Source organism: Saccostrea cucullata, unplaced genomic scaffold (assembly GCF_032062105.1).
Source record: "Saccostrea cucullata isolate Sc308-1 unplaced genomic scaffold, CSIRO_AGI_Scuc_v1 ctg831, whole genome shotgun sequence".
In the NCBI taxonomy this organism is placed as follows: Eukaryota; Metazoa; Mollusca; class Bivalvia; order Ostreida; family Ostreidae; genus Saccostrea; species Saccostrea cuccullata.
The window spans coordinates 65,884-91,823 of NW_026922867.1; the positions used below are offsets into that span (position 1 = coordinate 65,884).

General features: G+C 32.7%; 1 protein-coding gene across 1 annotated transcript; it reads left to right on the forward strand.

Annotated features, from left to right (window-relative positions):
* The first annotated feature begins 106 nt into the window (after nt 1-106).
* On the forward strand, nt 107-25,546 carry LOC134262628 (uncharacterized). The gene is made up of 9 exons (XM_062745002.1): nt 107-178; nt 335-506; nt 21,691-22,932; nt 23,022-23,161; nt 23,261-23,462; nt 23,753-23,857; nt 24,013-24,197; nt 24,343-24,484; nt 24,633-25,546. The coding sequence occupies exons 1-9, from the start codon at nt 107-109 to the stop codon at nt 25,544-25,546; spliced, it is 3,174 nt and encodes a 1,057-aa protein (XP_062600986.1).
* Nucleotides 25,547-25,940: the final 394 nt, after the last annotated feature.

The window sequence follows — 25,940 nt, forward strand, 5'->3', positions numbered from 1 at the left end:
AGCGTGCTTAATGGCAACCGGTTTCTTTACATTAAGCCTCTGGAACCAGGAAAATCCTTGCCCAGATTTGTAAAATGTGCAGATATCAAGTGTAGACTGTATCGTTATGGACAAGAAAAGGGTGAATCTCAGGTGCAATGCTACAATTGTTGGGACACAGGACACAGGGCCAAAGACTGTACAAAAGAAATCGCATGTCGTGTATGCAAATTAACAAACCGGACATAAGCCGGGATCAAAAGATTGTGAGCACTATAGCGAACCTGCTGATGGATTAGTGGTGTTTCAAGGAAAAGAAAACCCCCTATCCAACTTCTTTCCCTGTGATGTTAAGGTCTTCGGGGAAACCCACAAATCGGCTGAGCACGCCTACCAGCTTACGAAAGCTATTCGATCTGGAGACTTCAACGCTACCGAAAATATCCGCATTGCTCCCACAGCTCTTGAGGCTAAGAGAATAGGAGATAAAGCGAAGATCCCAGAAAAGGCAAGATCAAAAAGAAACGGTAATGGAGGAGATCATACATGCTAAAGCTACCGTACTCAGGTACCGGAACTTCGCGAGAAACTGGAAAATTCAGATGCGTAAACTCTATTCGCCGAAGCAACTAACGATATATTCTGGGGAACCGGGCTATATCCAGATGCTACCCTCCATACAAAACCGGAAAAATGGCCGGGTGAAAACAGGCTAGGACAAATTTTGGGTAAGATAACATCAAAACTTACAAAAAGACTCAGAAGTAGCTCACTTCCGAAAAACAAGAACCCAGACGAAAATCAAACAAATCTGGACGGCTTCATTCGGGAGGCCAGGAGAAACTCAAACAGGAAGAGAAATGTAAAGGACCAGGGGTAATTTAGCAAATATAGCTTTATGTAAATGAGTACAAACTCACTAACATTCTATTCTATAAATGCTCGTGGTTTAAATACTTATGGTAAAAGAATTTTGTTGTTTGAATGGATTAAGGATGCAAAATTTGATATAATTTTCTTGCAAGAAACGCATTTTATTGAAGCAAATGAAGTAATTTATAATTCACGTTGGTATGGGTATAAAATTCATAGTTTTTCTGATTCAGTATATAGTAGAGGTGTATCTATTTTGTTTAAAGAAAATCTTGATATTGAAATACTAGATAAACATTCTTCAATTGACGGTAGAAAATTATTGGTAAATGTTAAATTATCTGAACAAATTTTAAGTTTGGCCAATTTTTATGTGCCAAATAAAGAAAATGACAAAATTATATTTCTAAATAAAATGTTGAAATGGGTAAATAAATATGCTAAAAGCTTAGATAACTTAATAGTTTGTGGAGATTTTAACTGTCAGATAGATATCATTGAAAATAATAGAAATGTAAAGGCTCTTAGAAACTTTGTGAAATCATTAAATTTGATCGACTGTTGGTCCTTTAGTGATAAAAATAACGAACAGGGGTACACGTGGTGTGATGGGGAAAATAATCCAAAATTTAGAATTGACTACGTATTTATGTCAGAAAGTTTCTGCTATAATTTTATTAAGAAAAGCTCCTAATTATGACGGGACAAGATTTAGTGACCATTTAGGTTTATACTTTGATTTTTGTACCGCAGAAAATATCAGAGGGAGTGGTTATTGGAAAATGAATACATCACTTCTCAACAAAGAAAAATTTTGCAATGAAATGAGAAACTTTATTAAACAAGAAATATCTAGAATTCATGATCCTGATCCGGTTTCTAAATGGGAATGCTTGAAAAAATCAATGAAAAATTTCACAATATCCTATTCTAAAGAAAATGCTGTATCCAAAAGAAAGCGAATTGATTTCATTGAGAATCAAATTAAAATATTGGAAAATAAACCTTACTCGCATATAAATATGAGATATAAAAGACAGCTTGAAAATGAAATTGATGAATTATATGCACAAAAATGTAAAGGGGCTTACATAAGATCAAGAGCTATCTGGATGGAAAAGGGCGAAAAAAGTACTGCATATTTCTTAAATTTAGAGAAAAAGCAACAGGGCGACAATACGATTAATAAAGTTACTAATGACGACGATATTGTCTTTATGGAAAATGGAGATATTATAAAAGCTTTAGTCGATTTTTATAATGCATTATATAAGAGTAAAAAAAATCTGTGATCAAGATATTGAAAAATACCTTGAAAATATTGAATGTCCTAAAGTGAATGAAAATGATAGAAATAATTGCGATAAATTACCGACCATGTCTGAGTGTAAGGAAGCCATTCATCATATGAAAAATAATAAATCTCCTGGTTCTGATGGACTTCCAGCAGAATTTTATAAAATATTTTGGAATGATATTAAAGATATATATTTCTCATGTTTAATCAAAAGTATTGAGATCGGAATTCTACCATTCTCACAACGAGACGCAATACTCTCCCTTATTTACAAGAAAGGTGAAAAAGATAAATTAAAAAGTTACAGACCAATAAGTCTCACAAATGTGGATTATAAAATTTTCGCACAAATTTTAGCTTTACGATTACAGCCTATTGCTAAAAAAAATGATAGGAAAAGAACAAAGTGCATATATTAAAGGAAGATATATTGGAGAAAATGCGAGACTGATACTTGATATATACGAGCACTGTATGAATCACGATCTTGATGGCATATTGTTATTCTTAGATTTCGAAAAAGCATTTGACTCTGTTGAGTATAACTTCATGTTTAAAACATTACGCAAATTCAACTTTGGAGAAAACTTCATTGATATGATAAAAACTCTTTATATCAATCCTACGTTCAAAATTAAAAATAACGGCTGGATTTCAAAATCTTGCTCAATGAAAAGGGGAATACGTCAAGGATGTCCGGTATCTGCGCTTCTCTTTATTTTCGTATTAGAAATACTTGCTATCCAAATTAGAAATAATGAAAATATACATGGCCTATCATTTAATGAGAATGCCTAAAAAAATATTAAGATAGTCCAACATGCTGATGACTGCACAAATGCATTAAAAGACACCAATTCATTGGCAACCACTCTTAATATTATTCACCATTTTAGTGAAGTTGCTGGTCCGAAACTTAATTTATCTAAAACTGAATGCATCTTAACTGGTTCCTTAATTGATGAGTATTGCAATAATAACGACCTATACGGTGTAAAAATTGCAACAGAAAGTGTTAAATCTCTTGGAATATATTTAGGTCCTAATAAAGACGTGTGTTATGAAAAAAACTGGCTAAGTAAACTTGAAAAACTTGAAAAAATCTTAAGTGTTTGGCGAAAACGCAACTTAACAATATTTGGAAAATGTACAATAATAAATACTTTAGCGGTATCAAAGCTTGTTTATAATGCGTTTATTTTACCTAATCCAGATAAAGAATTCTTTAAAAGAGTTTCAAAAATCATTTTTAACTTTCTGTGGAAAAAAAGAGAGAGAATTAAACGAAATACATTAATTGGTAAAATTGAAGAAGGAGGAATATGAATCGTTGATATTGAAAGTAAATTTTCTGCTGTGAAAGCTTCGTGGGTAAGAAGAATATTGGATAAAGATACAATCACACACTTTACTTTAAATAGTCTATTGGAAAATAGTAATTTATCTATAAATGATATCATTAAAACAACGAGTTGCAATTTAAATGATACAAAATTCTGGGAAATGACTAATTTCCCACAATTTTATGTGGAAGTATTTTCAATGTTTAATAAGTGTAAAAAAAAAAAAAACAAACAAACAAAACAACAGAATTCTGAAGGAAGAATTTTTATCCCAATTTATCTGGCATAATAATTTATTCCGATATGATTCTAAAACACTATGTTTTGAACAATGTATCAAGAGTGGTATATTATATGTAAAAGATCTTTTTGATGAAAACGGTGAAATACATGCAATAGATTACTTTTGGGATAAATTAAAATGTAAAAACAATATTTACTGTGAATATATTATTCTAAAAAAGACATTAAGACCTTTTAAATCAAGGCTTGATTGTTCTTATGCCAATTATATTAACATTCATAATAATGACTCGTTTTTGTTTAGAAATAATTGTTTTAAATCGATCAAATCTTTAAAAAGTGATTTTTATTATTCGGTCTTAGTTTAATCCAAATTTCAGAATTCAATATATGAGAATAAGTATTTCAACATAGAAGATAAATCATTATGGAAGAATATATACATTTCAAAAATTTGTAAAATGTATGACAAAAAGATTGCAGAATTCAATTATAAACTGATTAATTGTCTGTTAAATACTAATATAAGTGTAAGTAAATGGAATAAGGATGTATCACCATTGTGTGAGTTATGCAATGTATCAGAAGATAGTGAACATCTTTTATTTTCTTGTATAATTACAACCTATTTGTGGAGGAAAATTAGTATATTTTTAAGATTTAACGTTTCATGGAAACGTATTATGTTGGGATTTTTTGGTGATTTATCAGAGAAAACATGTATTTTGAATAATCTTATATCATTTATTTGTTTTACAATCTATAAATATAAAATGAAGTGTCGATTCAATAATGAAAAAATGTCAGAAGAAAATTTGAAATCTTATGCTAAAAATTGGCTTGTTTTACAAAATTCTGTTGTGAAAAAAACTGGTAAAATAAGAAACAACATGTACAATGACTTAGCAAATTGTTTATGAAAAAAAAAATTATGGTGTAGACATATCCAACACATGAAGAAACCAGTCTTCATGTGTGGTAGCTAGGGGTCCTCATTATGGACAGTGCTGGTGTTGAATAGGACTCCCTTTGCTACCCGGATTCAATATTTATTTATTTCTTCCTATGTATTATACTTTCTATGTTTATACGTGCTCTTAAAATAATTGCATAAAATTGAACATATAAATTTGTGAATGTTATAAAAGAAACAAAATGCTTGTTATATACCTATGATACGTATAATATATTTATATATTTTTCTTCTATATAGAAGTATTATAACTTCTCTGATATGAACATAAAAAAAACATTGATTGTGATGTATGTTACACTTTATATCAACTATGTTGTATATTGCATATACTTTTAATAAAAGAGAGAAAAAAAAAACATCCCTGAGTGTACCTGTGCTTTATAAACAAAATCCCTGACTGTACCCGTGCTTTTATAAATAACATCCCTGACTGTACCTGTCTTTTATAAACAACATCCCTGACTGTACCTGTGCAATATACACTTTATACTACATCCCTGACTGTACCTGTGCTTTATAAACAACATCCCCGACTGTACCTGTGTTTTATAAACAACATCCCTGACTGTACCTGTCTTTTATAAACAACATCCCTGACTGTACCTGTGCTTTATAAACAACATCCCTGACTGTACCTGTCTTTTATAAACAACATCCCTGACTGTACCTGTCTTTTATAAACAACATACCTGACTGTACCTGTCTTTTATAAACAACATACCTGACTGTACCTGTGCTTTATAAAGTTAACAACGTCCCTGACTGTACCTGTCTTTTATAAACAACATCCCTGACTGTACCTGTGCAATATACACATTTTATACTACATCCCTGACGGTACCTGTGCTTTATATACAACATCCCTGACTGTACCTGTGCAATATACACACTTTATACTACATCCCTGACTGTACCTGTGCTTTATAAACAACATCCCTGACTGTACCTGTGTTTTATAATCAACATCCCTGACTGTACCTGTGCAATATACACACTTTATACTACATCCCTGACTGTACCTGTGCTTTATAAACAACATCCCTGACTGTACCTGTGCTTTATAAACAACATCCCTGACTGTACCTGTGCAATATACACACTTTATACTACATCCCTGACTGTACCAGTGCTTTATAAACAACATCCCTGACCGTAACTGTGCAATATACACATTTTATACTACATCCCTGACGGTACCTGTGCTTTATATACAACATCCCTGACTGTACCTGTGCAATATACACACTTTATACTACATCCCTGACTGTACCTGTGGTTTATAAACAACATCCCTGACTGTACCTGTGTAATATACATACCTTGTACTACATCCCTGACTGTACCTGTGCAATATACACACTTTATACTACATCCCTGACTGTACCTGTGCTTTATAAACAACATCCCCGACTGTACCTGTGCTTTATAAACAACATCCCTGACTGTACCTGTGCTTTATAAACAACATCCCTGACTGTACCTGTGTAATATATATACTTAATACTACATCCCTGACTGTACCTGTGCTTTATAAACAACATACCGACTGTACCTGTGCTTTATAAACAACATCCCTGACTGTACCTGTACCTTATAAACAACATCCCTGACTGCACCTGTGTTTTATAAACAACATCCCTGACTGTACCTGTGTAATATACATACTTTATACTACATCCCTGACTGTACCTGTGCAATATACACACTTTATACAACATCCCTGACTGTACCTGTGCTTTAAAAACAACATCCCCGACTGTACCTGTGCTTTATAAACAACATTCCTGAGTGTACCTGTGTTTTATGAACAACACCCCTGACTGTACCTGTGCAATATACACACTTTATACTACACTCTGACTGTACCTGTGCTTTATATACAGCATCCCTGACTGTACCTGTGCAATATACACATTTTATACTACATCCCTGACTGTACCTGTGCTTTATAAACAACATCCCTGACTGTACCTGTCCTTTATAAACAACATCCCTGACTGTACCTGTCTTTTATAAACAACATCCCTGACTGTACCTGTGCAATATACACTTTATACTACATCCCTGACTGTACCTGTGCTTTATAAACAACATCCCCGACTGTACCTGTGCTTTATAAACGACATCCCTGACTGTACCTGTGCTTTATATACAACATCCCTGACTGTACCTGTGCAATATACACACTTTATACTACATCCCTGAATGTACCTGTGCTTTATAAACAACATCCCTGACTGTACCTGTGCTTTATATACAACATCCCTGACTGTACCTGTGCAATATACACACTTTATACTACATCCCTGACTGTACCTGTGCTTTATAAACAACATCCCTGACTGTACCTGTCCTTTATAAACAACATCCCTGACTGTACCTGTGCAATATACACATTTTATACTACATCCCTGACGGTACCTGTGCTTTATATACAACATCCCTGACTGTACCTGTGCAATATACACACTTTATACTACATCCCTGAATGTACCTGTGTTTTATAAACAACATCCCTGACTGTACCTTTTTAATATACACATTTTATACTACATCCCTTACTGTACCTTTGGAATATAAACACTTTATACTACATCCCTGACGGTACCTGTGCTTTATATACAACATCCCTGACTGTACCTGTGCTTTATAAACAACATCCTTGACTGTACATGTACAATATACGACTTCTATGTTTCGTAGAAAAACCTAAATAAGATTCTAAACTTTACTTTGACGTTAAGTTTATTATTTTAAGGAAAAACTGAGTAAGCACTTCTTTTTTGGTAACAGTTGTGTATTAATTTATTTTTATGACTTTTCTATGTAAGATTGTTGTGCAGGTTAATAAATCTGACCTAAGTTAGACATAAGTTGCATTTCACTCTGCATCAGACGAAATCAAAAGCACTGCAAGCTGAGTTCCTCGATCTCTTGACATTTTAAGGTCAATAATTATTTTATGCTAAATATCATTCGTTTCTTGTTTTGAGCGCGTTTCTTGTATCTCATACCCCATTTACTGATGTTTCGTTGTTTTTGTCAGTTTTCGCTTTATCAAAGTTAGAAAAAAAGTATCAAAATCTAGCGGTGAAGTAAAAATACACCAATTTCAAAGAACGTCTCGTTATCGTATTTGAAACATTCTCTTCGAGAACTTCAAGTGTGCCTTACAACTCTTAGTCAAGATGCATGACAAGGCCTAGTCTTTGTTTGTTGGCAATATCTTTAGGTAAGTATCATTTGCATTCTTATTCTTTCATAATTTAGGTTATATTAAAAAATGTCTGTTTGACTTTTCCCGACCAACTGTCCAAAACGGTTCTATTCAAACCTAATCATCCTCTAGGAGGCCATAATTATTATTTCTTCACTCATTCCGAACGTTTTGCATCTAATTATTGATATATAGCGATTTTACATTCATTTCAGTAAAATAAAAATCCCCCTTAATCCTCCCTATCTTTTAATCCGAAGTCGAGAGAGATCAAACAAATTTTCTTTAAGATGTCCTGATCTTTATGATACTGATGTAGAAGAAAAGTGCTGGATGTACATGTATATTTATAAATAAATTGAATCGTTATTTGAAAATTTTGCATAATAAGATATATGAAGAAAACGGTGTGTTTATGCATTGAACTCTTTCTTTAACCAACTTCTCAGAAGATGTTTTGTCTCACTTAATATATTCTTTCGACTTTTTTAACACCACGAATCAGCTTTGACAGATCTTTTTTACGCGCATTTGGTTTGAATCTAATGAAGTCAAATACATGTAATCTCATTCAACTCGGTAATTACTAAATAGATACTCGGCAGTATACCAGGGTATATCAGGCGCAGATCCACACTGGACAAGCCATCCGAGCCTCATATATATATATATGTATCATATCTATAGAGGTGTGGGGAATCAAACATCAAGCTCTGAAATTAAAATTTTACTTTTTAATTTTATTTATTTCATATATAATAAAAACAATGGTAGTTTAAAGAACTGCAAACGACAGCATTGTTCGCCCGGCTATATACCTCCAAGTACATTTTTAAAAAGTAACATATTCGAATGATTACTAATAATTGTATTACTATATATAGATATTTACAAACACTGTATGAATTTTCATAAAATATTACGTATTTGGGAAAAAAAGTAGAGATACATGTAACTATATAATTTTAGTAAAACTTATTTTTTTTCACAATTTTCAAAGCATTTAAAACTCAAGCATTGCTTTTTTTTTTAAATGTATGTGTGTTAAATTTATTTGCGTAAAATATAAGAAAAGATATAAGGAACATTCATTTTAATCATATCCAATACTATTAAAAAACATGGTGATGCTTGAAAGTCCGATTTCAATGGAAAATACCGTCTGTCCTTTTTTTCATGAGCTGAATTAGAGATAATCTACTATTTAGCGCTGTTATCAAAATAATTTTTCAATCACCATGGAATGGTTCTTTGTATAAAACAGACTTTTTTGTTTTAAATAAAAACATTTAATTTTTGGTAGCAATTTTTGTAATGAGATACTATTGTTATAATTATATACTTATTGTTGATAACGATAATGAATAAGGTCTTGAAATTAGCCACCAGACTTGCAGGTGGGGGGGGGGGGGGGGGCATTTATTGCTGGCATCTGGTACCTGTAAATAGTTACACAATAACAGATGGAATTTGCAACCTGGCATGACGGGGACACGTACTGTGTATGCAATAGCCAGTGTTAATCCAATTAACTAATTATCCAATCAGATTGAAGTGTATACTGAAATCTTATCTTGACTTGAGTAGCCTCAGTTAAATTACTTTTTGTTTTAATAGTTGCTGGACACACCTTGTTTTTTTTTTCAAGAATTCATTTTACTTTCAGTTTATTTTAATTTCTTATGGATTATTCAGAAACAACTCAGAAGGTATAGATCACCTATTTCATTTCTCTATCTTTTTGATTAATATATACATTTTAGAAATTTTTAATCATGGTTTACCGGGTTCTAGTTATTGATCATTCATTTGTACATATGTTAAATTAGAATCATAATTTCTTTTCCAAGAAAGAGCATTGAGTTGGCACAATATGATATTTGATTTTACGGAGCTACCACGGGTACTTATGGACAGCCCCCCCCCCTAAATATTCAACCCCAGTTTTTTTTTTTTTTTGACATTTTTTTCACAAATTATATTATTTCATTTATTCACCATATAGTGGAGTGACAATCCTAGAAAAAGATGCTTAGTTTTCGAATTCAATGGACCGGTGTAACGTTGAATATTGACCCGGGTTGAAAATTGACCCGGGGGTCATTTTTCAACGTTGAATACTGAGACCGAAGGTGTTGAATTTAGACCCTAATATTAATCCGTTGAAAACTGAGCCGGGTCGTGGAATTTTGATCATGAAACCGGTTCAAAATTCAACAGCTCAAAAACACATATTTATGATTGGGTTTTCACTACTGTGATTTAATTCATAGGTATGAGGCCCCGTTTTGGTACTTACTGCAAAAAGTAGTATCCCCTATTTGAATAAGTGATATCACCTGTTCCAATAGATGATATCACCTATTTGATTTGAATTTGTGATATCACCAATTCGAAACGGTGATATCACTTATTCGAATTGGTGATATCACTTATTCGATTGGGTGATATCACCTTTTCCCGTCGAACAGGTGTAGTTTTTTTTTTTTTTTTTTTTTGCTTACAAATTAATTTATTTCACTTATATATCATGTATACAACAAGAAAATCGTAGAAAATGCATGAAAACTGGGTAGTCCGAATTTTCTTGGTTCCAGTGTAGTATAATATATATTATAGGGAGCATTCATTAATGACTGATATAAGAAACTCAAATAGGTAATATCACCTTTTCGAATAGGTGATACCACTTATTCAAATAGGTGATAGCATCTATTTAGCATGAAAAGGTGATATCACCTTTAATTCTAAGCTCTCTGATTGGCTCAAACTTGATCACATGATTAAGTATATAACAGCATAAAGACTTGAGTTACTATTTATAGAATCTGAAATGCATATTGACTTCATGTTTTTTTCTTGTGATCATATAGTTTACTATATTGCAGGAGTCCTTTTAGAAAATTTCATTAAAGTGAGTGACATCACCCCCCCCCCCCTTCCCCCTCCCTGCCTGGAGATAATTTTTTGTAAAACAGAAATAGTATTGATTTCTCAATTAAAGATAATACAGAGTATGACTTGCTGTTTCTGAAAAAAAAAATTACTACAACTTGTATTAATATTTTTTCATGTTCCGTAATTGGTGAGACGTATCAATGCCTTTAAGTCTTGAATTAGGATCAAAATGTACTTTATATTAAAACATATTGGATATCTTTGTCAAAAATTGATACAAGACATAATCAATTAAATAAATTAGTATTCTGAATAACTAAATCCTCTATAATTACTCCATCAATGTATAAAACGAAACACATTTATTTAATATTAAATAACAACAGTTTAATTTATGCTGATCTCTAGTCTCTAAGTCTTGAAGAGAGAAAACTTCTGCCTTATTCCCAATATTTTCAAATTTTGTTTTGTCAATCTATGTGATAAAATGATTTATATTCGATAATACTGTTAAACTTTACATTCCTATTTAATTGAGTTTACAACCAATTCTAGTTTAATTTGTCATATTTCCCAGAATGCAATCATGGCAATTATTGAAAAAGAATTAAAAAACATCGCATAGGAGGTCTTAGAGATAAAATTATGTAATAAGATGAGAAGTTTAACGAATAGGAATTGTATTTTTTTCGAATAGAAATGATGGTAGCATGTTTTCGAACAAAACTTTATTGCATATAAACCAAATAATCATCGATTAAAAAAGATAAAATTATCGAATAGGAATGACAAAATTAGCGACTAGCAACCGATTGTTTTAAATATTAATGACATCGAATAGGCACGTACGACGGCGTATTCGTGTCATTTTAACAATGTAGAATTTTTTTTAAAAAAATCGTTTGAACGATTTTAAAAAACGTTTGTACGATTTAACAAATTGTTTGTACAATTTAATAAATCGTTTGTACAATTTAATAAGTCGTTTGTTCAATTTAATAAGTCGTTTACAAGTACAATTTAATAAGTCATTTGTACGATTTAATAAGTCGTTTTTACGATTAAATAAGTCGTTTGTACGATTTAAAGATTGTTTGTACAATTTAGTAAATTGTTTGTACAATTTAATTAATCGTTTGTACAATTTGTTTATTAAATCGTTTGTTCAGTTTATTAAATAGTTTGTACAATTTATCAAATCGTACAAACTATAATTTTTCAAAATCGTACAAACGTTTTCTTAAATCGTAAAAACGGTTTCCTAAATTGTTCAAACGATTTATAAAAAACGTACAAACTATTTTGATAAATCGTATGAACGATTTAATAAATTGTACAAACGATTTAACAAACAAATTGTACAAACAGTTTATTAAATTGTACAAACGTTTTCTTAAATCGTTCAAACGATTTTAAAAAAAAAATCTACATTGTTAAAATGGCAGGCATACGCCGTCGTATCTATTTGTTGTTTTGTAGTTATTTATGGATGCCATGGATTTTGGAAAGAATTTTCAAAAATAAAGTTGTCATGCTTGAAGCAGTGGCGTAGCATCGTTTTTGAAAGGGGGGGGGGCAGCCGGAGAAAATTTTTTTTTTTACTTACCTGAAAAATTTGACAAGCAAAAAAAAAGGGAAAAACTTAAAAGTTGCCCAAAGTCGAAAATCCTATTTCGTGGGGGGAGGGGGGAGGGGGGTAGAGGCTAACTTTTTTCAGTGTCAACTACTTTCAGTACCAATTCTAATACTTCGTTATCGACACATCACTAAAACTGGGGGGCCAACCAGGTTTTCAGTTAACATTTGCTATAGTATAGGTAAGGTTGAGAAAAAAAGTGGGGGGGGGGGGCAGGCCCCCCTGCCACCCCCCCCCCCCCCTGTTGCTACGCCCCTGCAAAGATAACTGAAACCGTGCACTGATCAAAATGTACATATATACACGGGTTGATACTGTATGTTTATTTCTATTATTCTTCAAAACGGAAAAAATTGAAACCGAAATATTAATAAATTGATACTGATAAATCCCGTTAAACAACTTCCCAGCTAAAAAAAAATGTTCAAACTTTGAGGTGGGGTCAATATTCAACAGGGTCAATTTTCAACTAGTTGACGTCATCAGGTGTAAGAAAAAAAATTATCAAGCTGTTGAAAAATGACCCCGGTATAAATTCAACGACTTTTAGTCTCAATATTCAACGTTGAAAAATGACCCCGGTTCAATATTCAACGTTGAAAAATGACCCCCGGGTCAATTTTCAACTCGGGTCAATATTCAACGTTACACCGGCATACCCTACAGCTGAAAGTTATATTTTATAAAAGAGACATCCCTCCTCATACATTTTCGCCCGATCGTAGAGTTTTCTCAAGTCAAATTTTTTTTAAACTTGCGATTAAAGTGAAAAGAGGGGGGTATATAAGTCGTTTATTTTACTTGCTGGTAATGTTCTTTTTCAAAGATCAATTATTGATATTCAAAGAAATACTAATTTGTGTGTGAAAGGAAAGCTACAGGTATCTAAATTGACAATGCAAAATTAATCAGGAATATTACCCCCCCCCCCTTCTTTTTAAAAAAAGATCTTATGTTTTGTTATAGAAACTGCGTTAATTTCAACAAAATATATTCAGTACAATTATTTCATGCAATATTAATAACGAATGTTTACTTAAGTGTTAGAAAGATACATAAGACAATGATTTCTGATCAAATAAACCGCACTTTTTAAAGACATCCTCACACTAAGTCTTGTATTCTACTTGATCTAAAATGTTTTGTGTAACTGGAAACGGATTATAGAATCCCATCATGTCTATGACAGGGACTCAATCGATTAAAATATTGTTAAATATATTAAATTGGCTTCTATTATTAATAAGATAACGCTAATATTCAGTTTGAATGTAAATTAATTAGCATTTGAAAGTTATTTCCTTTTTTTCAATTAAAAAAATACGTAAAGGACAAAGATGTCACTTTTCCTTCACATTCTTGTTTGAACGAGGTATCTTGCATGATTGGATATTGCCTTTCTGCTTTATAAGCAATACAGATTAACGCAAGTATCAAACAGAAAGAGAAAACTGATTAAAGTTTTTCATCTTAAAGACTGTCCATCACTTTACAGAAACTTTTTCATGTTTCCTTCGGAAATATATGAGCCTCGTCGGATAGAAATCGACCTTATCGTATGCAACGTCATAATGAGAAAAAAGCGAATAAAGTTGAGAAAGATTTCCCGGTATTTTTACTGCACATGGTTTTCACGTTAAGAAATGTTTAAGACATCGTCAACTGCAGTTCAAAGATTTTTTCTTCAAAAAATCGGATCAATTTAAACATGTACTAATAAAATAAACAAATTTTAAATGTATTCCCCTTCATAGAGCCTTATTTTTTATTGTTATCATGGATCAATGTAAACATAAGCCAGAGGAATGCCGAGTCCGATCTATATACACTTATTTTTTTTTCAAACAGCAGAAGACGTAAGGCCATATCTTACACCAGATAAATAATAAGTTGGTAGACATATAGCGAAGGAAAACTGGCATGGTGATTTACTGAGGAAGTACAGAATATATTTTTTATTATAGTTAAGAGTATAAATTTTAGCCAGAGGAGACGTAATCTGTCACAGAAAATCGCACATGTAACCTTACTGATGCAGTAATATCTTGGTCTGTGAACTTCATTTACTATCATCGTGTGCACGTGTATTCATTCATTCACGATTAAATTCGCAATATTATATTAGATATAATTTAAAGTTTCATGTCTTTGAATAAATTTACGTGTATTTTCAAATTTATCACAGAAATTAACCCACAAACCAAAACAAAACAAACAGCTAGGCATATCGATTCAGTACAAAATGCACAAAGGCCACGATTCAACAACTTCTAAAACGCATTTTTCTTACTACAATATTAAGAGATATAAAGAAACAAGTAATACTGGTATTGTTTAAGGCAATTTCTACATATATCAGTAATTCTCAAACGGAAACACGCGTCCGAAGCGACTGGATACGATAAATTGTGCAAGTTGCTTCCCTTTGACGCAAAAAGAGGCTCAACACGGGGGATCATTTCCTTTAAAAAAAAAAAGATGTTTTTTTTCTCTCTACCTTTAATTATGTCTCTCTTCCATTACCAGATTTTAAGTTAAATTTTCTTAAATATTTCATTCCTTATTTTGCAAGTTTATAAAAAATACCGACGATGGATAATCTATGATTTTTTTTTTAATTTCTTTAACTTGGCTGGCAAAAAAGTAAGAAGATGGGCCCGGTTTGTAAAACAAATCCTTCTACGTCATTAATATTTTAAAGAGTTGTAAACCAAAAAAGTACTCTAAAGTCGGATGTAAAAAAAAAAAAAAAAAAAAAAAAAAATCAATAGTCTTGTGAAAGGTGTTCTTAAATATTTAGCATAATGTTAAGTATTTTGAACCCCGTTAATACCAAACTTTTCTGCAAAAATCATCTTGAGCAGGATTTCACCTGTTCGTGAATAATAGGAATATGGTTTCGTTTTGTACTAAGTTTTTCAATTATAACATCAAAACGTTCTCTACATTATAAAATTCTTCTACAATTCTCTTTTTTTAAAGAGAGGATGGATACCCATAACAGATAACTTAATTATCAATCTCAATTTTTTATTTGATTTTTATTATTCACAAAATCATAAAACAAGTAATTATAAAATGTCTATTATTTTATAAGTGTTGTTTTGGACTGGGTTAGGAACCGGATAGCAGAATGTTATCAATGCGTACGCCGCATGCCTTCATACATATTATTTTTCTCTAATGGAGAGTTATTTTTTTTTGGGGGGGGGGGGGGGGGCTTCTTTTATAGTCAGCATACCTGTATATAAAGCTACCTCGCTGGCTATATATTTATTAATTTTAGAATCCTACGCACCCAAGCTGGATCCAACTTTCTAATTTATAGCATTATTTATTTTTTTTAAGTGAGATCATCCTTGGGTATCTGTAATGATAAACTATATGCTATGAAGAAAAAAAATCATCTGACTTCCGTAAATTGCCCAAAAATAATGCATGCATACTTATTGAGTCGAGAATTTCAGCCAATGTCTATACGTTTCGGGTGCGTATCATTATCGCTACATTTTCGAAATTTTCATTACCGCTACATAGTCATTACCGCTACAAAAAACGTTACATTACCGCTACATAAAAAGTATACATTACCGCTACATCACCTCTTTCGTTAGCCAGCCACTTATGCGTCTACAGTACAACTTATATATATGCATAAGACCCGTTTCCCCTGCTCACCACGGGGACTTTGAGCAGGATGTTTTAAAATTAAAATTATAAAATTATAAAATCAAGCACTGTTCATAGATAAAAACCCTAAGTTTTGTCAAATGTTTTTACACTATCGGTAAAGCCTTGAAAGACTTTTGCTTGACATATTGTTGTATATTTGTAACAAACTTCTCAATTGTGGCCATAAGGTTCAGATGACGCTAAGTAAATAATTAAATTTCGACTGCAGAGTTATTTATATATACTTATTCTGATTAGATAGTGAGTGAATTCCGTTGGTTAGAACTCATATACCGAACCATACCTGGCTAAATCGATATGTAGCGGTAATGAGTTATTTTTGGCTGATTCAATATGTAGCGGTAATGAATTGTTTTAAGCCGGAAAAATGTAGCGGGAATGATCGGTCGAAAATCTGAAAAAATGTAGCGGTAATGAGTTGAATTTATTGGCAATCACTGTAGCGGTAATGTTGACCTCCCTATGTTCCCCATGACTTTCCGCTACATGTAACTATAAATCTTATTCTTCTACAATTAGTTGGGGTTGACATGATTATTATTTTATTTTACAATATTAGATTTAAGAGAATTTTAGATTATTTACATCAAATTGATTTTTAAAGTAAAATTTTGTACATTATGAGATATTTTGTTGATGAACACAGAGAGAAATCTTTATTAACGGTTAACATATACAATGTATTTGAAATTATAGTCCGTCGGATGGAACATTAAATAGTTCCCTATATTAAGGTTATCAACTACATGTATTTTGCATGCAACAGATAAAAATTTCCCGCTGATAATTTCTGAAATCTTACCAACTCGGCGTTAAGCAAAATTCAACCAATCAATAATTTGTACAGGTATATTGTTTAACATGATATTCTATTAACCTATTTATTTTTCTACATTATGGATAAAAGACGATTGGTTCTTTACTAGTAAAGACTTAGTCAATAATTTTTTTGTCGAGCTATCCGTCCATTTACAACCAAGCGAGAATGATGTTGAGGAAAAGAGGGTGTATATATGAACTAGCTTTTTGAAGGTGAATGTGGCTGCAGTAGAAACGGTTTTAGGGGGGGGGTCCTAATAAAATGAGCTTACTTTTAGACACATAGCTAGTATCACACCATGTTTGATCTCACGTAATCACTATATATATACCGATGGATGGGATTTTTTTTTAAATTTAACTTTAGAATAATTATTGTAGCATGATTTAAGTTGTGATTTTATTGGCTGCATGGTTCATGCATTTTCTGTAAGAAACTAGGTATTTCTGAGATCGAATTCGAATCCCTGTAAATTTCGACTCGATCTCACTGGTTCCCTTTTCCTTTACATGGTGATTTCGTAAAATCAAACATAGTGTGTTAACTAACTTGCATGCTTTGAAGATACAGGCTTTATCAAACGTAAAAGCAGCATGGTGTAGATCTATATTTTGTTTATTGGAAGTTCAGTTGTTCACAGAGACAAAGCTGTCGGTACGAAAGACAGAAAAGTAGAAATTAATAATCTTGGGTACGAAAGACAGAAAAGTAGAAATTAAAGATCGGGGGGGGGGGGGGGGTGTCGAGTATTTGCTTTTTAAAGGATTTAAAATACAGTTAACACAGTTTTTTGGGATTGTACATCATGATCATCTGTTTTTGTCATTTATTAAGCAATTCATTTAACTTAGACATGATGGCCGCTTGGATTGCTACGCGTTGACAGGTGCCCTAGCAAACAACGTAGAATAAACCATGACGTCACAATTGAATCGTAAAAAAACCACGATATGCTCAGAGTTAATTTTGCAAACATACCAATTTCAAAATGTAATAACTTTGTTTTAAATGAAGATATTTTGATTCCGTTTTCAGTTTTTGTAATATTTTTACATGGACCATTAAAAAACACAAAAATCTCAAATTCGATAAATTTTGCCATAAGGTCGATTTCTATCCGACGAGGCTCATATTTAGTGTTTCCTACAGCAAAAACATGGACTTTGTCACTATTCAAACTAAGGGATACATATTTTGTTCACGCATTTCCTCATTTACATGTACATACTACCAAATAGGTTTTTTAATAATCGATTTTTATTTAGTAAAATCAAAGGGGGATAACTATTCAAGGACAGGTCAAGGACTTAAACTACGCCACATTCCACTCTTATATTTACCAATACTAAAACATAAAAAAAATATGTCTAGATATATGAAGTACATTCAGCTCATTCATTTTCGCTCTGCATTCAATTTCATTGAATCTGAGGCTAATATGGGTTGGATACTAGTAGTTCGATATCTTAAGAGTGCCCCTGACTGCTTTGTTACTACTCTTCCTGTTTCCAATGAAGTTAAATAAGTACATGTAAATTAACAAGTTTTTCGAAAAATATGATTAATACAAATTGATTTTCTCAGCTTTGAGTTCGTCCTAATTTTAAGGCACGTAGAATTTTTTTTATTTCAAGGTGCGTAATTTTTTCAATGTGCTTTGCCACACTGCTTGTATATCGACTATCACGTTTATTGAAACCCAATTCAGTTCGTTTACGTATAACATACGTCTTCGATATGTTAGTGAAACTGCACGATATTAGAAAATTATGATTCTCATATGTAATTTGATATGTAATATTTTAAAATAATACAGGTTTCGACTCCATGGTAATGAGATGAATACCAGGAGATGCATGCCTCTAACAACAGGCGAAATAATTCTTCTGAGAGAGGGGATAAAAGTTTATGTATTCGAACCACCAAGAAATTCTAGCTAGGCAAAAAAATTCTGATTTTTGATAATCCCTGTAAAGAATTTAAATAGTTCTCATCTCGGAATTTCTTCTTACTCTCGAGAAAAGATTATTTAAGGAATCACTCTCTAGTGAGTATAGTATGCCAGGGCATTAACAATAGTGGGAAACATTGGATAATTTGCATAATGGGCGAAACCCGTTATGAATAAATTATCAAATGTTTCCCACTACTATTGATGCCCCTGGTATACTATATTAACTAGACAGTGATTCCTTATATTTCCATTTTGTTTAAAATAAAATTGTAAATTTAGACTCCAAACATGTAGACAAGGATTTGAATTACATGAGGATTTCCATGTCAATTTCAATAGTCCTCGCCCACTGACGTCAAACACGACGGGAGCTGCATAAGATTTTCATGCATATTTGGTCTCCTTAGCCTCAGACTCGGAGACAGATGCGCACGAGATTTGCATTCATATTAGGCTCCTTAGCTCATGACCTATTGACCTGCCTAATTTACATTCCGGTACAATTATCAAGAAATTAACTCCGCTAACTTTCAAAGAGTTATCACAGAGAGAAAAATTAGAAATGAAAACATACATGTAGTTATAAATGGACACTGATACTGAATAGTGGTGTGCTTTTCATAATGTTTCCATGTACGATTCATTCATTTTAGGGATATGGATGTGCCTGTATATAGATCTTACGAGGAATTAGAAGAGAAAACCAGAAGATGTTCAGAATGCTGTGATTATTTGTCATACCACTGTCCCCTATGCCCAGTCAGCAAATATAAGCCCCGCCAAGTATCCAAAGTTAAACAGCATTTACAAGTCCATTGGCGAACAAGATTGGAAACAAAAGATGGTAATTATTTTTTTGATATTAATTTAGGGAATATTTTTGTACTGAACGCAGCGATAAGATATGATTACATGTCCATGTATTTAGATTTTGCTAAATAGTGGAACGGAAAATGGATAGAATATGATATCAGATTACATCACTTCACTTGGTCATGCCCAGTCTTTTATTCACGAAAATTCCTAACATAGAAAAGAGTAGGAAAACGGAACGGAAGATACATATATACTTTTTATATACAAGTACACATGAATACACATGAATATAAAACATGAGTTGTAATAAAATTATAGAATACTAGTAGTTCTAGATCTTTCGCAACAACCGTGAGACCTTTTAGCAGGTTTATATTTTTTAAGTTAAAATTCTCAGCTGTATAAGAGTTCAAAACAGATTGTTATGAATGTAAAAAAAAATATTGTTATCCAATGTAGAAAGGAATTAAACCGAAATGCATGGATCTTCTTTCATGCGAAATCATTGCATGTCGCAAGAAATCGATTAACTTCCGTAACCATTCTGTTTTAAAAACAATCTCGAAAAGAATGCAGATTTTAAAAAGAAACTGAAACTTATCTGAAAGTGACCACGGAACGGCCCCCACGGAACTTTATATTTTGTTTTTGTCCCCCGCTTTCGCGAAAGCGTGGGGACATTAAATCTCATTCGTATGTCCGTCTGTCCGTCACAAAAACTTTAACCTTGCCCATAACTTTTGATTTAGTGGAGCTATGACTTTCACATTCCACATGTGTATTCCTTGTAAAGTAAGTTCTGTAACTTCTATAACGATATTTTTACCGAAATTTTAATTTAATTTTAAATTTAGGGTAATTTAAAAATAATAAGACTTGATCAATAATTAACTTCCGTAACATTACCTTAAAATCAATAAAATTAAAATCGTTTTAAGAATTAAAAGATTCGAGATTTGTGGACACTTTTTTGTTTTCAAGTTCACCGATATGTCTTTTAGAGATTCATGATGTTTATTTTCAATACAAACGACATTTATACCTTTAAAATCACACATATGCCTAGCTTTGCAGACGTTTGATTTGATCAATCATAGTTTTAAAATTTGAAGAAAAAGATGATGGTACTAGTTGATAAACGTTTTTTTTTTTTTGCATTTATATGAAAAGATTAAAATAAGTTTATTACAATGTATTTTAAAAAGAATCAGACCCCCCCCCCCTACTGTTTGCGAAATAATGTTTAGATTTGTATTTGTAAAATGTGATGTATAACTTTTAATTTCAAAATTTAATTAAGCTTGGTTTTATCTAATATTTGAAGAAAGGTCAATCTGAAGAAATTTCACGGGGAAGGGATGCACTGTAACCAAAAATTTTAGGGGGGAGGGCACTACATAGAAATCTTTTTTTAATCAGTCATATAAGTCGAACTTTTCAAGTTATTAATTTAATAATATTCTGCTCACGTTAGACAGCCTTTTTAAGAAAGCTAATATTTGTGTCTGATTCATATCCAATCCATTTTATTTGTATATGGTATCATTTTACAATACTGTTCCGTTCCGTTTTCAGTGTTACGTTATAGCTACACCCCCATTATAACTTAATTTGGTCTTGTTATTTATTACGACTGTTTCAATCATATCGATATACGCTGTTCAACTGGAAATATTTTAATATTTTGGACGATAAAGACAAATGAAAAACAATGTCCTTCAAGTTTGAACTTCTTAATGTCAAAATGAACAATTTGAGAATTAGAAATCTCAATATTTCAAAATCGCGCATCCTATCCTATACGAATTTTCAAATGATAGAACTTTGTTTTTTCTTTAAAACATTCTCTTTTATCTTGTATGGCTATTAAGGAAAAAAATTACCCAACATATATGTTTTTTTTTTTCGAAAATCTGTCATCAACATATTAAGAATATTATCTTAGGAAAATTTGTCGTGATTTGTCATCAAAACCACGGAGCATCAGGTGGCCATTTCCATTGCCCAAGCTGTAAGAAGATTATCAAAAAGAAAGAAAATGCAAAATTACATATAGCGAAATGTTCGGAGACGGAACGAGATGATAGTGGCCCGAATGTAGAAGCCGATGTTGCCCAAGACAGCCAAAATGGCCAATCTGAACATTCCTACTCTAGAACCACAAAACAACAACAGGCTAAAAATTCCTTTACAAAAAAACCTTGTCCAATTTGCAAGAAGCTGTGCCACCCGCGTTGGTTGAAAAAACATGTAAAAATCCACAACAAGAAAAAAGATGAGATCACTGAAAACAGGCACAACTTTACAGTCTTGGTTGATTCTGAGAGAGGAATATTTTGTTCTGCCATAAATCTTAGTGGACCACCACATCCTGTCCACGTTATCAAGAGGACGAGAAATCTTAGTGGACCACCACATCCTGTCCACGTTATCAAGAGGACGAGTGGTGTCCATCAAGACTCCTTTTGTGATAACAACACATGTATCGATATGAAGGACACGGCTAGTAGAGGAGGGAATCCTGCTTTCGAATGCCCTCATGTAAGATCTACATCATACGCCGTAAAGGGAAAATCTATCGATCTCAGAGAGGAGTCCCTTACAAAAATTCAAAAAGAAAATTTCATGACAAAAGAGAGATGCGACCAGTTGCGAAGATTTATGGAGACAACGAACGATGAATCACCATTTTTAGTTGAGCTTCCTTCTCCAAATTTGCAGTCTGACAGATATATCTATTTATCGATTGTAACGGGTCAAAAACGATATTGGTGCAAGACAGGGAGAACGGTGGTGACCATCGACAAACAACAGAAATCATTTACATGTCAGTGCTCTGAGCAAAGCAAGTACTGTATTCATAAGGCAGTAGGAAAATGGTTTGCTAGCCAAGAAGTACAACATCTCATGTCTTCATGCCAAACTCCAGAGCAGCCTGATGAAGAGTCTTCGAACAGCAACCAAAATCAGCTTCGCATATTTGAGTACATTTTTGCTACTAAAAAAATCCCAGAACTGATACCAAAAGAGGTATACGAAGAAACCAGTCAACAAAATGATTTGATCGGTTCCTCCAGTCGAAAACTTTATCCATCAGAAGATATGTGTCACCGCTGCAATGGTGGGTTGGCATCTGAACTGGCGAAACACAAATCAAAAATAGTACATTTAAACAAGATCATTCCAGGTAAATTTATTATAATTTAATTGAAAAATATTGTTTTATTTTACGACAAAATTTGGCGTAAAGCTAATTTTAATGATTAATAATTACAGATGTTGCTGTCTACCACAAAATTTGTCCTCGCTGTAATACGAAATACCGATATCAAGAATGGAGTAATGGAATCCATAACTATAATGATAGTTTGTTCCTAGGATTAGACGTTTGTCTTTTTATAAGAGATGGTTTACTAGTAAGTAAAAATGTTAATGAAATGATGTACCAAGGCAATGATATGAAATTAAAATATTCCATTATGTTATATATTGTAACAAAAACTTACCTTTTTAAGAACCATGTTGCTATGGGTCGTACGCTAGCCATTCTACAAGAGATGATAGGAACAAATCTGAATGTGATGGAAATTGAAAAAGCTTATCTACATTTTGAAGCAATGACTGACAGAGAGTACGAATTCCATTGCGTACTTTGTGGATACTCTCCAGCAATTATCATTTGGGACACTTTTCGAAAGGCATCATTTAGGCATGTAGGTTAGTACACTTTAAGTCATTTGAATTTTAATATCCATGGTATATGCTTATATATGTGTAGTTAAAAGGGAAAAAATCCTATTGCATTAGACATTGTATATTGAATAAAAACATTTTAATGTATACAGAAATCAGAAAAAAAGAAAGATATATAATTAATTACAAAACAGTGGGTCAGCAAACATTATTTTTTTTTCTCATTTGGGTGGAAACCTTATGTACACTTTATATGAACCGTGGTTTTAATTTAAGCAAAAAAAATTAATAAAACCCCATATTTTTGTCTTTAGTGTCAGATTTGCCACTACCTAATGAGGAAGTCAATGAGACAGTGAATATGAAAAACTTCTGGCAACAAGTAGAGAGCTGTATTGTGAAACGAGGGATAGAAAAGGGTTAGAAAGAAAATCTGTACTAGTTTTAATACATACAAAGTTTTAGTCATTGATATGTTTGATTTATACATTTGTAATTTATAAAATAAAATAAGAAATTAATTTCGTATATAATTCCTTGCTTTCTACAGCATTTAAATGATTCTTAATTTCAGATCTTGCAAAACAGGATGAGGTAATACCCAATTATGGTTTCTGGAGTCCATGGATTGGGAAATATACTAGAAAAGACGATGTTGTGTACAACACCGAGTTTAAAAAATGCCCACCGTATGCTCATGATGACATAGATGAATGTATACCAGAAGAAACCCTTTTTCATTTACTGATGCACGAAAAGGTTTTTTTTTATCATACATTTTGTTAACTACCTTGGACCCACTGCGAGTTTTTTTATGAATAAAAAAAATCACAATTTTGTAAAGCGTGAAAAAAACATGAAAATAATGAAATTTCTAATTTCTCAATATTGCTTTTTGATTTAGACATCAGCAATTAAAAGGATGTGCAGAGAACTAGGAGTGAAGCAAGGGAATTCATCTGTCGACATGATTCTAAAACTCAGAGACCTCTCTATAAACAGATCACAATTTGATCTGGCATATGAAAAAGTTTTTGGCTGTACAGGTAAATAAAATCAGGAGGATGTTATGAGTTATTTTTGTTGAATCATTTTGGATTGTTGTATCAATACTTCATGTCAGCTCTCCGTTGAACATACCGGTATTTAGCAACCATAACTTTTCAACTTACAAAACGAAACTTATTTTTACAGGCGGTTGGGCAGTTGGAAGCTGTAGACACGGAGTTGTGTATTGTATTAAAAATTTGCTTCGTTGTGAATCTCCGAGAGATTATGTCGACATGGAGAGAGGACTTAAACACAGGCCAACAGTTTCCATCTCAGATGTTGCCCATTTAATGGCCAAGCATGGGAACAAAATGATACCTTCGTTTTATCACCCAAACGAAGGCAGAATTGCCCCTGTCACAGAAGGAAATATCAAACAGGCAGAAGAAAAACGCATGTTCAACATTTCATGTTTGGCAGAGAAGGAAGATGATTATAGAACAGAGGATTCCAGCAGTAATCCAATCACGGGTTCTAAGTCACATTTCTCACTTTTTGACTGGTTTCATCAGGATAACTGTCGGAAAGAGGAAGAGGTGCTGAGAAAATCTTCGCTTGTGTCTGAGATTGCTGGACTGATTGACACTCAAGCTGTGGAACAACTTTTTAGCTCTTGCAAGAAGGACATTTACTTCATGAACAACTTGAGTCCAACTAATCATTTATTTGTTTTTAGACTTATTTGTCACCTCCGCAATCAAAAAAAGAACTCCCTAGTTAAGAAGAGACAACTTGAAGTATTTGGGACACTCCATCAGAATATGTATGGACAAGTTTGCGGAGGAGTTGATGTTGCATCAAATTCCAGCTACAACTCTGGACCAATATCAGTAGAAATCAGTCAAGTTGATATCGCAGATTCGCCAGTCATTTGCAATGTGTCAAGCATTTTAGATGTTGCAGACAATAATGATATGGCCTATAATGATCCAGAAATCCAGACCTCTACGGGTGGGCTTGTAATAACACCGATTTCACAACAACCAAGAAACCCTCTAGATGAAGCAATGGAAATTTTGCAGATGAAGGTTTGTCCTTATGAACTGCTTCCACAATGACGAGAGCTCTGTGATTTATTACAGACTGGATTACACATTATTGAAGAGTTGCAAGATAGTGAGAAGAATGCATTGGTCGCAAATTTAAAATATGTAAAAGATGTTTTATTTAAAGAACCATCTAACACACGAAAATCTGAAGTGCGAACAGTACACACGAAATATGGTCCTTTTGAAATACAAGGATTTTCAAACTTTTGCGGTTTGTGTCCGGTGAACAATGTAATTCGAGATTTTTCAGTATCTTTCATCATTGATGATTTGAATAAAATGGCTGACACACTATGGATGAACATGTTGCTTAACCCCTCTTACGGCGTTAGTCAAAGGGGAGAACCTATGCGTGACAGAGAAGGGTTCTACAGTGTGGAAGTCCTTCGATCAGCTATGGATA

Coding starts and splice junctions, on each gene's coding strand:
- LOC134262628 (XM_062745002.1), top strand. CDS start 107: ATGGACAAGAAAAGGGTGAATCTCAGGTGCAATGCTACAATTGTTGGG. Junction 507..21,690: donor GGCAAGATCAAAAAGAAACG/GTAATGGAGGAG, acceptor ATATTATCTTAG/GAAAATTTGTCGTGATTTGT. Junction 23,463..23,752: donor GGCATCATTTAGGCATGTAG/GTTAGTACACTT, acceptor TTTTGTCTTTAG/TGTCAGATTTGCCACTACCT.